This window comes from Sceloporus undulatus, chromosome 1 (assembly GCF_019175285.1).
Source record: "Sceloporus undulatus isolate JIND9_A2432 ecotype Alabama chromosome 1, SceUnd_v1.1, whole genome shotgun sequence".
Classification (NCBI taxonomy): domain Eukaryota; kingdom Metazoa; phylum Chordata; class Lepidosauria; order Squamata; family Phrynosomatidae; genus Sceloporus; species Sceloporus undulatus.
Genome location: NC_056522.1, coordinates 24,589,656 through 24,603,897, shown reverse-complemented (window position 1 = coordinate 24,603,897; position 14,242 = coordinate 24,589,656). Strand labels below are relative to the sequence as shown.

Below are 14,242 nucleotides of genomic sequence, written 5' to 3'. Positions count from 1 at the left end.
AGGGGGGAAGCTCCTCACCCTTCCACTTTCTCCCTTTTGGATCATGGGCCACCAGACATGGACCCCAAAACAAAGAGGCAGAGGAGGGTCAAGCAAACTCTGAGCAACTGATTGAATTTGGCTAGGCCAACAGTTCGTTTATTGCAAACACTGTATACATAGACATCATCTGATGGACAATGTAGAAATCAAATACAGTGGTACCTCGGGATACGAAATACCCAGGTTACGAAATTTCCAGGATACGAAAAAATCCCATTGGAAATAATTGTTCCGGGTTACGAATTTATTTCGGGTTACGAAAAAATTTTTTGGTGCTTTTCGGCGCTTTTTCGCACGAAACGCGGCTTTTCCCCATTAGCGCCTATGGCAATTCGGCTTACGAAGGCTTTTCGGGTTACGAAAGCGGCCGTGGAACGAATTAATTTCGTAACCCGAGGGAGCAGTGTAGGCTACATAACTGGAAACAGAAGGTGGAGAAACTCCATTCTCTCTGCAAACACAAGACCAGGTGCAGATTGTGGTAAAGACCAGGAACTGGTAATACCAAAAATTAAAGTAAAGCTAAAGAAGAACACTAAACTTACCATTATGCCAAAATACAACCTGAAGCACATACCCATAGAATTTAAAGATAATGCAAAAATAGATTTGCACTATTAAGCCTAATTTACCAGGAGCCAGAAGAACTTTGGGCTGAAGCCAAGGACATTGTCACTGAGGAATGTAAGAATACACTATCTGCAGCCAAAAGGAAAAAGAAGCCTCATTGAATGACAGATGAATGTCTTCAAGCAGTTAATAACATACAGGAAGGAAAAGTAAAATGTGACAGTAACAGTTAGAAACATGAATGCAACTCTTCAGTGATTTGTGCACAAGGACAAGGAGAACTACTATAATAATAAATTCAGAGAACAAAAAACAAAGAACAAGAAACTTCTTCCACAAGATCTGAGAAATTGAAGGGAAATTTAAACCAAGAGTGGGACCAGCAAGGGAAAACATTACATGACTAAGTAGAAATAAAAAGATGATGGAAACAATTCACTGAAGAACTATATATAAGAGATGAAAGGATGACAGACCCTTTGAAGGGTTCATCTTCAAACAACTATTTGAAGATGAACTTACAATTTTAGATAGTAAGGTGGAAGCTGTACTCAGAGCACTTAGGAAAATAAATCACCAGGAACAGATGGCACACCAATAGAGCTGCTTCAAACTACAGAGACAGAATCTACTCTAATTTTAACTAAAATTGTCAACACATATGGAAAACAAAACAATGGCCCACAGATTGAGAATGCTCAACATACATTCCAGTCCCCAAGAAAGTGGAAACTGGGGATTGCCGTAAGCATAAGACCATTGCATTAAATCTCCTATGCAAGCATAGTGATGCTCAAAATGGAGTGAGAAATGACCGATGTTTAAAATGGGTTCTGGAAAGGAAGAGGCACTAGGGATCATATTGTAAACATACATTGGGTAATGGAGCACACCAAAGAATTTTGATTTCAAAAGAAAATCATCCTGTGTTTTATAGTTTATAAGCCTTTGATTGCTTATATCATGAAAAAAATTGGTTTGCTCTAGATACAATATTTGATTGTTCTGACCTGTATGCAGGGCAAGAAGCTACCATCAGTACTGAATATGGAGAAAACAGAACTGTTTCCAGTTGGTAAGTGGGGTCAGGCGAGGCTGCATTTTATCACCCTATCTGTTTCACTTGTATACTGAACATATCATGTAAGTAAGGCAGTGTGAAAACTGAAGGAACATTAACAATTTAAGACATGCAGATGACACAATACTGTTAGCGGAAAACAGCAAAAGGTTGGAATGATTACTGAAGAAAGTCAAGGAAGGCAGTGCAAAGAGAGATTTACAGTTGAAGATAAAAAGAAAAAAATGACCACAGACAATTTACATAACTTTAAAGCAGACAATGAAAACATTGAATAGCTCAAGATTTTCCATACCTTGGCTCCGTCATTAATCAATATGGAAGCTGCAGCCAAGAAATCAGAAGAAGACTAGGGCTTGGAAGGACAGCTATGAAGGAACTTGACAAAATCCCAAAGTGCCAAGATATATTAGTGAATACTAAAGTTAGGGTTGTCTACGCCATTATATTTCCAATTTCTATGTATGACTGTGAAAGCTGGACAGTGAAGAAAGCTGACAGGAAGAAAATAAATTGAAATGTAGTGTTGGAGAAGAATTCTGCAGATACCGTGGACTGCTAAACCCCCCCCCCCAAATAAACCCTAAGAAATAGACAAAGTCTTGAAGTGTACAGATATATCACTGAATACTAAAGTTAAGATTGTCCATGCATCATATTTCCCATTTCTATGTATGGTTGTGAAAGACAATAATGGCCCGTTACAGATGGGCGTAAAGTACGTCCCCAGGACGTACTAGGGTTAGGAAAGGGCGTCCATTCCGGACGCCCCTAACCTTAGTACGTCCTGGGGACGTACAAAATGGCGGCGCCCGTTCTACACAGGCGTCACCATCTTGATGTCACAGATGCATAGCATCCGCATGTCGCATGGCGCTAATGACATCGCAAGTGCACCATTGGCGCCTTGCGGCGTCATTAGCATGCCGAAAGAAGAAGTGCCATTTTGGGGCTTCTTTTTGCTGCGCCAAGGAGCCACGCAGTTTGGCCACTGGGGCTCCTCGGCACAGCAAATGACGGTGCCGGCAGATCGCCCGTTTTGGGCGGTCTGTAACGCGCCAAAATTTGGTAAGGTAGGAGGCAGCAGGAAAAAAGACTCCATTCCAGATGGATAGACTCAATCAAGGAAGCCATGGCCCCGAGTCTGCAAGGCATGAACAGGGATGTTGATGATAGGATGATTTGGAGGTCTCTCGTTCATAGGGCAACCATAAGTTGAAAGCAACTTGACAACAGTTAATTGTGTTTTCTTTGTTTTGTAAAAAAAAAAAACCATGCCTGTAAGTAGTCAAAATTAAGAATGCCTGCTTGCCATTATTGACTCTCCACAAACCTTAGAACAGTTCCAGCGTTCTTGCCACCAGCAGTATTGAGGGAATCTACCAATGTATATGATGCCCCTATTATGTGAAGTGAGCCAAATAGTGATCTGAGGGTGAGCATTTTTAAACATGCCCCCTCCATGTAGAACTTCTTTTTTCCCACCCCTTCCAAGCTCAACTACTGGTACTGTCCTTAAGATGCCAAGTTAAAGACTTTGTGGTGTTGTTGTTTTGTTCAACCAAGCATTTTACATATGTTGGGTAATTTTAATTGTTGTTTTAATGGATGTTGTTCTTTTTTTATTGTACTCATATGAGACTATAAACTGCCTGGAAATCAATTGATATTAGGAAATAAATAATTTTCAGAAAGAAAGCGAGAATAAATGATGGAGGCTTTATTTATTGCTGATATAATTTATTCCTTTGGTACACATGTCTTCTAGCTGAGACCTTATAGTTTTACAGACCTTTATCCAGCCCCTGCCTCTCCTTACCAGTGCCTGGATGCTCCTGAGCAAAGCAGAGCTTCTCTTGCATGACCTTGCTTGCTGAGCTGCTCAGGAGGTCAAAGATGGAGTCTCCATGAGCTAGGAGTTCTACCTAGAATAAAAAAATTGAAGAAATTGCTTACTTATTGTCTATTATTTATAACAGGTGGTTTATTTAGCAATGAGGATATCTTAGAAATATGTGCCTATTCCATCTTGCAAATGTAACTATGAAAGCTGGAAACGTATAAAAGTAAACCACAGTATCCTTTACAAAAAGTTTTAGGGCAAGGTGAGACTCATTTGTAGTCCTCCAGATGATTTTGGACTGCAGCTCCCATTATTTCTCACCACTGGTATGTTGGCTGGGACTAATGGGAGATCTGGAGGGGCCACAGTTGGCTACTTATGCTTTAGGGGCTATAAGCTGATTGCCCTCTTTGATTTGCAAATAGGGCACAACAGCCATTAATGTTAACAATCTTTGGAGGTTTTCTATTGCAAATATTTTAGTGGTAGAAGGCAATGTTGACTAGTAAAACGTGTATGGTATGCAAAATATCCTACTCTCAATTGCTTGCATCTCCAGTTAAGAGGATTTTGAGTAACAGGGTTGAGAAGGACCCCAATTTTTTAATTTTTGTAATTTATTAAAATATTTACATCCTAGCCTATATTTAAAGATGTCAGGGCAGAGTTCAATAAAACAAATTTAACCAAATTAAAACAATTTAAAACAGTAAACATAATCTAAATATATTGAATGCATATTATACAGTTTGACAAGTTAAACCATGACAGGTTAAAACCATTTCAAATAGTTTAAGGCTGCTGCTACACTGCAAAATTAGTACAGTTTGATACTGCTTTAATTGTCATGACTCCATCCTAAGGAATCTTGGGATTTGTAGTTTACTCTGGCACCAGAGCTCTCTGACAGAGAAGGTTAAATATCTCACAAAATGTAGTTTTGTAATCCCATAATTCCATAGCATTGAGCTAATGCAGTTAAAGCGATGTCAAATTGCATTAATTTGGCAGTGTAGATGCAGCCTAAGACAAAACCATGCACACGTGTAGATTTGGATGGATCCAATTAGGCCACAAAGAATGCTATGGGATTCTAGTTTACTGACTACCTCCCTTTAGATACCTAACACAGTTCTGACACCATGTTTTTACTTGGCACTAGTAGTACAGTATTATGTCAGTCAGATATCTAAGGGGAGGGTATTCAACCAACTAGAATACCATAGCAGAGAAGGCTTTATTCCATGTATATTGTCCACACTTGTGAGATACAGAAGAGAGCCTTTCCAGCAGACTCCAATTTCTGAGTAAAGCAATATGTAGGGAAAAACACTCTCTGGAGCATTGAGAGAGATGTTGCTAGTCAGTAGACACTACAACTATAGATGGATCATTGGTCTTACAGTAGAATTGAGTTTCCCAATGTTTCTGTCAGATTGAATCTCTAAGAGCATGCAGATAACTAGGCAAAGTCATCCGCCACACGTTTAGCATATCCTTGGCTTACAAAAGAGAAACATCCTTACCACAGAAAAACCGAGAAAGTGGGACACATTCTCAGAGACGTAGGACAGTTTGCCATTTCCAGTGAGAGCTAAGATGAACCCTGGGAGGGAAAGCAGCAGTTCTGGATGTAGCAGTGTGACAGCATTGGCAAGAGCAGGGACTGGTCCTGTAGTATCAAGTGAGTCTGAAAAAACAAGAGAGCAGTACATTGGTGCCGTTTATAGCTTTGTGTGCATGCATAAAAGCAAAATGACTTGCTGGCATATATCAGTTGTCAGTTCTATACCACTGTAGACCACTGCAGACAGACAGACCAAAACAAGCATAAAGCAGGGCCAACTTTTTGACCTGGCAATATTGAACAGTTGCTGATGGTTCAGATCAGCTATTTCCACCCATCCTAAATTCTCCCTTATATATTACACTGACTTCTTTGTGTAAATTAAATTGTTATCCTCAGGAAAAGGAAGTCACTTTTATATAGCACACTTGTTCCACCCTGAGCGCTAGAAACAAAATAGACTACTAGTCTTTAATAGTCATTTTTCCTTAGCCAATTTTGCAAATCAAACCAATAACACTAGATTCCTTTTCCTGTGGGATCAGATGTAGTGAGTTTTCTGCCAAGGGAGCTCCTTCTATTGCATCAGAGAGCGGTAGAGAACAAAATTTTTCAGGCAATACATTGTGCAGAACAGAACATGCCCGCGTTGGAACATAATTATGGAAGAACAATATCAAGGTCATTACTTCTTCTACTTTACCATGTGATCTAATGGCAATGCGGGGGGGGGGGGGGGAAAAAATTAAAATGCAGCCAAAAGCACACGCTGATCCTCATAAGGAAAATTTAAAAAGTAAAAGGGGAGATGGGAAAATGTTGTCAGGTAAAAGACACCTTTGGGAAGGTGAGACCATGATGGATAATGCATGGCAATAGATAAAAGCCAGCTGTTGCATGCAGTGTGGTTGCTCGGTACTGTGTTTTCTAAGCCTCCTATCAACTGAAGTAAGGGTGCAATTATACATAGTAAGGAAGATCCATTATCAGAATTTCCTGCAATTAAAAAAAAATCCAGACAAGGGCGGGGGTGGTCAGATTTGGGGCATAGTGTTTGGAGGAGGTTTTATTTTCCTGATTAAAACTCAGCCACCCATCCAAAAGTGCTAGGTGCCCTTGCAGCAGGGCTATAAATACAAGTGAAAATAGGCAATCTGAGGATGTGGAGGTATATGTGAAACACTCCAGTGACTAGATTCAAACAAACAGATGGGATTATGAAAAGCCCACAAGGAAGTCTCTTTGAAATAGTGGTTATTGGTTTGAAAAAAGCACATGAAGTGCTTTGAACACTCCAAAGCACTATATAAAGATACAGTCTCAATGGTCTGAATGCCAAGACCAATCATCCTATGAAACAAGACCCTGGCTTCCAGACAGTCAGGAATGGAGGGTTGCATATCCCTCCATCTCCTGCCCAAACAGCCACACATTGCTCCCACAACTAGCTCCTGACCAGCTGAGGCAGTTGTTGCCATCTGCCATAACAGTGCCTGCCAGATGACTGTCTCCTTCTGAGGCATCTGCTGGATGCTTTCCTACGCTGAGTAGCTGCAGCAAGAAAGCACCTAGTTGAGCTCTGCAGATGGAATGGCAAACTGCAGAGGGGTCCTTCCGCAGAGTGAGGCATTGAGGTTGAGGTGACCATGGAAATCCCTTCTGCAACTATCACATGGCAGCACCGACAGTCTGCTTGTGTGTGTCATCCACAATGCTTCATTCTGAGGACCTCGCAGAGCAAGAAGTTGATAGGGTCATGATGGGGGGGTCACTGCTGCAGTAGCAAAATAAGAGGGAGGAATAAGAACAAGGAGGGAGGAATAAGAACGACTTAGGGAGCTGGGGGTGTTTAGCCTGGAAAAGATAAGGTTAATAGGTGATATGATAGCTCTGTTTAAATACTTGAAGGGGTGTTGCATTGAGGAAGGAACTAGCTTGTTTTCTGCTGCTCCAAAGACTAGGACCCAGAGCAATGGATGCAAGCTACAGGAAAAGAGATTCCACCTCAACATTAGGAGGAACTTCCTGACAGTAAGGGCTGTTCGACAGTGGAACAAACTCCCTCGGAGAGTGATGGAGTCTCCCTCCTTGGAGGTCTTTAAACAGAGGCTGGATGGCTATCTATCAGGAATGCTTTGATTTAGATTTCCTGCATGGCAGGGGGGTTGGACTGGATGGCCCTTGTGGTCTCTTCCAACTCTTTGATTCTATGATTCTGTGAACAAGTGGCAGTGGAGTGACCCTCCTGCCTTGAGTGGTGCAGCCTCTTACACCACCTCACCTGAAGACACAAGATGGTGGATACTTGCTGAAGCTCAACAAGTGTGTGTCTTGACAGCATCTGGATAAGGAACTAGCAAAGAAGCCTATATATGCTTCTTTAAATTCAAAGGAAGAAGTATAGGATATAAATGTAATCAGATCTTTGTTGTTGCTGTTAACTGCCATCAAGTTGACGTCAACTTATGACAACTCTATGAATGAGAGACTTTCAAATCACCCTGTCACCAACAGCCCTGCTCAGATCTTGCAAACTTAGGGCCCTAGTTTTCTCAATTGAGTCCTTCCATCTGTAATGCTGTCTTCTTTTCCTATTGCCTTCCATCTTGCCAGGCATTACAGTCAGCCTTCCATTTCCACGGATTCTGCATCCAAGGATTTGACCATCTATGGCTTTAAAATATCCACACACACACACACACACCAAAAATATTCCAAAAAGCAAACCTTGATTTTGCCATTTTATTTAAGGAGTTCCCTTTTACTACACCATTGTATATCATGGGACTTGAGCATCCATGGATTTGGTATCCACAGGGGGTCCTAGAACCAAAGCCCAGCATACCTGACCCCACCAAGATCTTGCTCTGAGAGGTCCCAATGTATTATATTTTCTAATGAGTTATGTCTTCTCGTTGTATGACAATCTCAGTTTAGTCATTTTGGTTTCGAGGGAGAGCTCAGGTCTGATTTGCTCTAAGACCGATTTATTTGTCCTTTTGGCAGTCCATGGTTTCTGCAGAACTTTCACCCAGCACCGTATCTCGAATGAGTTGATTTTCAAACTTTTATTGTTGTTATATTGTTATTTTTTGGCAAGCCACAAAGCCAACTAATACATTATGCTCACCACATGAGAACAGTCTGGCTCTGGCTGTTGAAATTCTGGAAGCTTCCTACCTAGGACAGCACAGAAAGTTGGAAGGAATCATGGCCAAGCATGCAGAGAAAAAGAAATCAAATGCTTATCACATTTGCAGATGACACAAAGCTAGGGATGTGGGAGATAGCTGACACAATAAAAGACAGAATCAAGATTGAAAATGACAGGCTAGTGCACTGGGCTGAAAACAACAAAATGAAATCCATCAGAAATAAATGTAAAGTACTGTACTGCATTTAGATACAAGAAAAAAAGTGCAGGCATAAGATAGAAGAGACGAGACTTGGCCGAAGTATATGTGAAAAGGATCTAGATGATCACAAGCTGAACACAAGCCAACAGTGTGATTCAGCTGCTTGAAAAGTGAATGCATTCTTAGCCTGCAAGGACAGAAGCATAGCATGCAGGTGGCCAGAGATACATTCACTCTGTTCTGTGATGGACCAGCCATATTTGAAGTAGCATGTTCAGTTGTGAGCAAAAACATTGAAGGGCAGCATTGTCAAAACAGAGCATATCCAGAGGAGGATAGAAAAGTGTTGCCATGTTCCATGGGGAACAGCTGAAAGATCTGGGTATGTCTGGCTTGTAGAAGAAAAGATACAAAGGATGCATGATTGTTTTCTTCAAATATTTGAAACATTGACATGTAGAAAATGGAACAGAATTGTTCTCTTTTGCTCCAGAAAGCAGGACTAGAATGAATAGATGAAAATTTTGTGGAAACAGATTCTGGGTAAATATAGTAAGACTTGTCTAAATGGTAAGTGTGATTTGACAGTAGAACAGATTGTTCTGGGAGATTAGTATGTAGGCCAGACCTGGCTATGGTAACACATGCCTCGACTACATCCCATTTGGACTACCGTAACACACTCTTTGTGGGGTTGCATTTGGAAACTGTTCAGAAACTTCAGTGGGTCCAAAATGCTCCATCCAGAATGCTGACTGGGACCAGTTCCAGGGAGCATATGACTCCCTTGTTAGAACAGTTTCACTGGCTACCAATTCATTTCAGTTCAGTGCTACTTATGACCTATAAAGCCCTATACAGCTTAGAACAAGATACATAATGCCTTAGATAATGGATTGGGCCATTACATATCTCATCCAGATATTGTTTTGCAGCAGCCTGAATTATACAGGTCAGATGAAATTCACTTAAGTGAAGCAGTAAACAATTTTTTCTTGAAGATTTATAAAAGGGATTGCAGGCTTGTTTAGCCAGCCTGGTGGGGGTTAAGGGCTAAGCCAATGCTTGCCCCATATCCATGGCTGTTGATGGGGGGAGAATTAGTTGTCAGGTGAACACCTATGGCACCTGCTTGGGGTGAAGGTTAGGCCTCTTAAACTTTCTCTTTAGGTCTTGTGACCAAGGAGAGAGGGAAAGAGACCTTCCTTAGGGCTGACCTGGGATATAGCCCTCAATCAAGTCCTGTGAGTTGAGTGAGGAAATCTCAGGTTGGCGTTCCAGATGCGAGCTGGTCGGGGAGCAACCCAGTCATGGGTTTTTCCATGGAACTCAGGTGTTTCGTCCAGGGGAAGCTGAGGAGGTGGTCTGAGGAATAGACCACCTGCCACAGCTGCTCCCGCACCAGGTTGCTCCCTTAAAATTTTACAGGTTTTCAAGAAGACAGTTAAATAGGTTAATTCAATAAAGTGGCCCATTTTACAACCCATCTATGTGTCTAGTCTCTTATTTCAAGTTGGACAGCAAATAGGTCATAACTATACAAACCTACCAGAATCTTAAGATCCACAAGGGAAAGCTTTCTCTCAATACTGCCACCATCACAGGTTGATTTGGTTATCGTTTTGGTTTTTAATTGTTGAATTTTACTCTTATATTGTTTAATCCTTTTTTAAGGTGGGGGAAATATTATGTATAAATTGAGGTATTCTAATCTTTGTATGCCACTTTTATTGTCTCAACAAAAAGCAGGATAGAAATAAAAGTCTATTATTATTATTATTTGTTGAAGACACTTCTCAGTGGCTGTTCCATGAGAAACTAGGCTGATCATCTCCCTGCTCTCCTTTCTCCATCAGTCAAAGACCCTTTTTAAAAAAAGTAGGCTTTTGGATGTGTAATTGCTTACAGGGAGGCTAAAGTGCTTTATTTTTAACTTTCATATGTCTTTTGATGATTTTATACTGTTTTAATAGGAAGATTTTTAATTGTTTTTATTTCTAGGTGTTAGTTGAATCATTTTATAAGATACCTTGGGTCCCACTTTGGGAGAAAGGTGGCATAGAGATGACATGAAATTAAAATTAATATAAATATTCCTTGCTGGCATTTAAGAAGTGTTTAATAAATAATAATAAATTGTTTATTTATATACCGCTTTTCCTTGTAGATCAAAGCGGTGTACAGTGTATAAATAATGGCCAATGGCCAATACAGGCACGTTAAAAACAATAATACAAATTCCAATCCAATATATTATCTAAAAACATGAATTCAGCAATATTTAAAAACATAAAATATATATAATACTTAATCGAACAGTTTGGGGGATACTTTATTACAAGGAATCGGGAGGATAAGCTTGTTGGAAGAGGTAGGTTTTCAATGCCTTTTTAAAGGCTTCCACTGTACCACTGAGGCGGATCTCTTCTGGAAGAGCATTCCAGAGCGTAGGCGCTACAGCCGTATAAGCTCTTTGATGGGTAGTCGCCAACTTCACCTTAGGGTATTCGAGTAATAATTTACCTGTTGTTCTGAGAGTGCGGGGTGGATTATGTAGGGAGAGGCGTTCCCTCAAGTAACCAGGGTCCAAGCCATTTAGGGCTTTAAAGGTAATAACCAACACTTTGTATTGGGACCGGAAGCGAATTGGCAGCCAGTGGAGAGATTTTAATAAGGGTGTTATATGATCTGATCTCGTTATCCCCGTAATCAATCTGGCTGCAGCATTTTGAATCAGCTGAAGCTTCCGAACCTGATACAAAGGTAGCCCCATGTAGAGCGTGTTACAGAAGTCCAAGCGAGAGGTTACCAGTGCATGTACTACATTTTCTAGGTCCTTTCGCTCCAGACAGGGACGTAGCTGGTGTATCAGCCAAAGCTGGTACCAAGCACTCCTGGCCATCGCATCTACTTGAGATGATAACTGTAGAGATGGATCCAGGAGAACACCCAAACTACGAACTGTGTCCTTTAGGGGAAGTTTAACCCCATCCAGGACAGGATGGCAAATTTCCCTGTCCGGATTCGGAGCATCTATCATGATTACCTCTGTTTTCTCTGGATTCAGTCTGAGTTTGTTTTTCCTCATCCAGCCCATTACTGCCCCCAGGCAGGCATCAAGAGGAGAGATGCCATCCTTAGTCACTGTATCAGTCGGAGACATGGAGAGATAGATCTGGGTGTCATCAGCGTACTGATAACACCGCGCCCCATGGCTCCGGATGATCTCTCTCAGCGGCTTCATGTAAATGTTAAATAGCATGGGGGACAGAATAGCACCCTGAGGGACGCCCGATGTAAGCTCTCTTCTATGAGAGCAGCTGTCCCCCAGCCTCACCATCTGGAACCTTCCCGAGAGATAGGACCGGAACCACTGGAGCGCAGTGCCTCCGATACCCAGTTCTCCCAGGCGTTCCAGAAGGATGCCATGGTCGATGGTATCGAAGGCCGCTGAGATGTCCAAGAGCACCAACAGAGTTATATTACCCCTGTCGGTGGCCAGACGGAGGTCATCGACTAAAGCGACCATGGCAGTCTCAACTCCATAACCCGTCCTGAAGCCAGTTTGAAATGGGTCAAGATAATCAGTTTCATCCAAGACCGCTTGGAGCTGAAAGGCGACTGCCCTCTCAATCACCTTGCTCAAGAATGGTAATAAGGAGATTATTTGTTTGAGGGATCACACTTCAACAAAGCTGTAAATGCAAGATTCCTCCACTGAACAGAAAGTCAGACTAGGTGATCTCTAAGGTCCTGTCCAACTGTAAAATTCTCTTTTTCTATTAATCACTGGCTAGAGCAGTTTCTAAACCTCTCCGTACTTCTCTGCTTAGTTGATAATTTTGTTGAGGAGGTTGGTGCAAAAAGAGCAGAGAAAATTAGCCACCACGCACACGGAGATACAGAAATAGATGACAGACTGCCAGCGGCTTCTCCATCCCAATTTGTTTGACAGCAGCTCCCCCCATCACACCCACCCTGCTGTTACTTTGCCTATTAGTGGAACTTCTTAATACAGTTCTGAATGAGTAGGTGCAGAGCTTAGAAAAAATTACCATTTAAAGACTACAGCCTCCCCATAGCCCTTCAGCCAGCATGGCCACTGGGATTTAGGGAGCTGAAATAAAAAACAAAACAACCCCCACTTCACCCAAAAAAACACTCCACTCTATGTTTTTCAGGCTCTGGATTTTAGTGTCATGTTCACAAATCAAGCATGAGATCCCTGAGGACTTGAGGCAGACTAGGTGTCATAACTCCTAGAGCTCTGGATTGGCAGCCTCCTCCAACACTAGCGTTTGAGACTAGAGTTAAGGCTTTTATGTTTCAGTCCAAGATTTCCTTCTGATGCCATCCCTTCCCTTAAACTTGGAAGCCTTAAAGGACAAGCCTTTGGCCTGGAACATAGCACTCTTCCATCTCTCCAAGAGCTCATGCTGAGCACACTGCTGGAATGTCTTACATTTTAACTTTGCAGTGTTTTAACTAGGTTATTTTGATTGTCTTTTAAAAATTTGTTTTAATGTGCTTTTTTTGTTGTTGCCACCATTGGCTCCTACAACATACTGTACTTCCATCACACATGGAAGAATTCAGTCTTTTTCATCAGGCACAGCAGGCCTATTCCCCCAACATCTTTCCTGTTTTTACACTGAGAAAACATGGGGTGCATTTCCCAACTTCCACTATCTGGAATACTTTGTTAGAGACAGCAACTTCAGCATGCCTGTACTCAATAAATGCTATTTTGCATAGTTAGAAATTTAGGCATATGAGACTAACACATGTATTTGTGTCATCTTCTCAGCCACACCCTTTCTCTCCCTGCATCAGTTTTCAGTTAGTCTGAATCTGTTCATAATCCATTTTGCAGTGTACAGTTCTTTCTCTTGCCTCTGTGTTTGAAGAGCACATAATACACAGTATCTCACCATGAGCAATTATGAAACCTAGTATCTATAAGTCCAGTCAGCCCTTTGTGTCCAAGTGGGTTCCGTTCTGGATGCACACACCCCTTGGATAACAAAAAGTGTGGAACCTCACGTCTCATTGTTTGCAGTGGTGCAGCTGCATGCATGTGCCACCAATGAAATGAATGGGGCAGGGCCTTCTGTGGATGCTCAGATCCAGAAATGGCAAGCTCGCAGATGGCAAGAGCTGACTGTAAATCTATTTCATATGTATTTTAAAAAGAAGACTAGGCCTGTTTTATTTCTCTGGTAAACCCTGTGGGTGGTGTGGGACTGATTGTTGTTCACTTTCTTCTTGTGAACTGCTTGTGAGGTATACTACTCTCTTGTACCTTTCCTAATAGTTCAAGTTAATGTTTATTGTACTAGCCAAAGGCCATGACAAAATGAGCTTATCAAAAAGCATAAAACATTTAACATTTAAAACAAAAGGCACAAAATACAAAGGACAAAAAATGTTCCAACATTTAATGTGCAGAAAAAAATAGTTAATTGTTTAAAAGGGCAAATGGAAAAAGAGACATCTTTCCTGGATATCAGTAAACAAATATGATATAATCATAAAATCTAATTAATTCTCCCTCCCCAGTTATCAAGAACAGAAAGATCTTAATTCTGATGTATGCAGATGATTTAGTGCTCATTTCCCTATCTCGTTTAGGTCTCAAAAATCTATTGAATGCTTTCAGTTTCTATTTCCATCAAGAACACTTGTTAATAAACTACTCCAAAACCAAGGTAATGGTATTTGGCAGAAATTCTCCAAAGCACAAATGGATCCTAGACCAACATAACATAGAACAAACCCAACTA

General features: G+C 41.3%; 1 protein-coding gene across 1 annotated transcript in view; it reads right to left on the bottom strand.

Moving 5' to 3' along the window:
- The window catches only part of LOC121925209 (neuronal PAS domain-containing protein 4B-like), a 42,940-nt gene that overhangs the window by 11,043 nt on the left and 17,655 nt on the right, over positions 1–14,242 (bottom strand). The window contains 2 exon segments of the mRNA XM_042457104.1: positions 3,513–3,618; positions 5,063–5,208. Of these exon segments, the coding sequence (XP_042313038.1) occupies positions 3,513–3,618; positions 5,063–5,208 (252 nt within the window).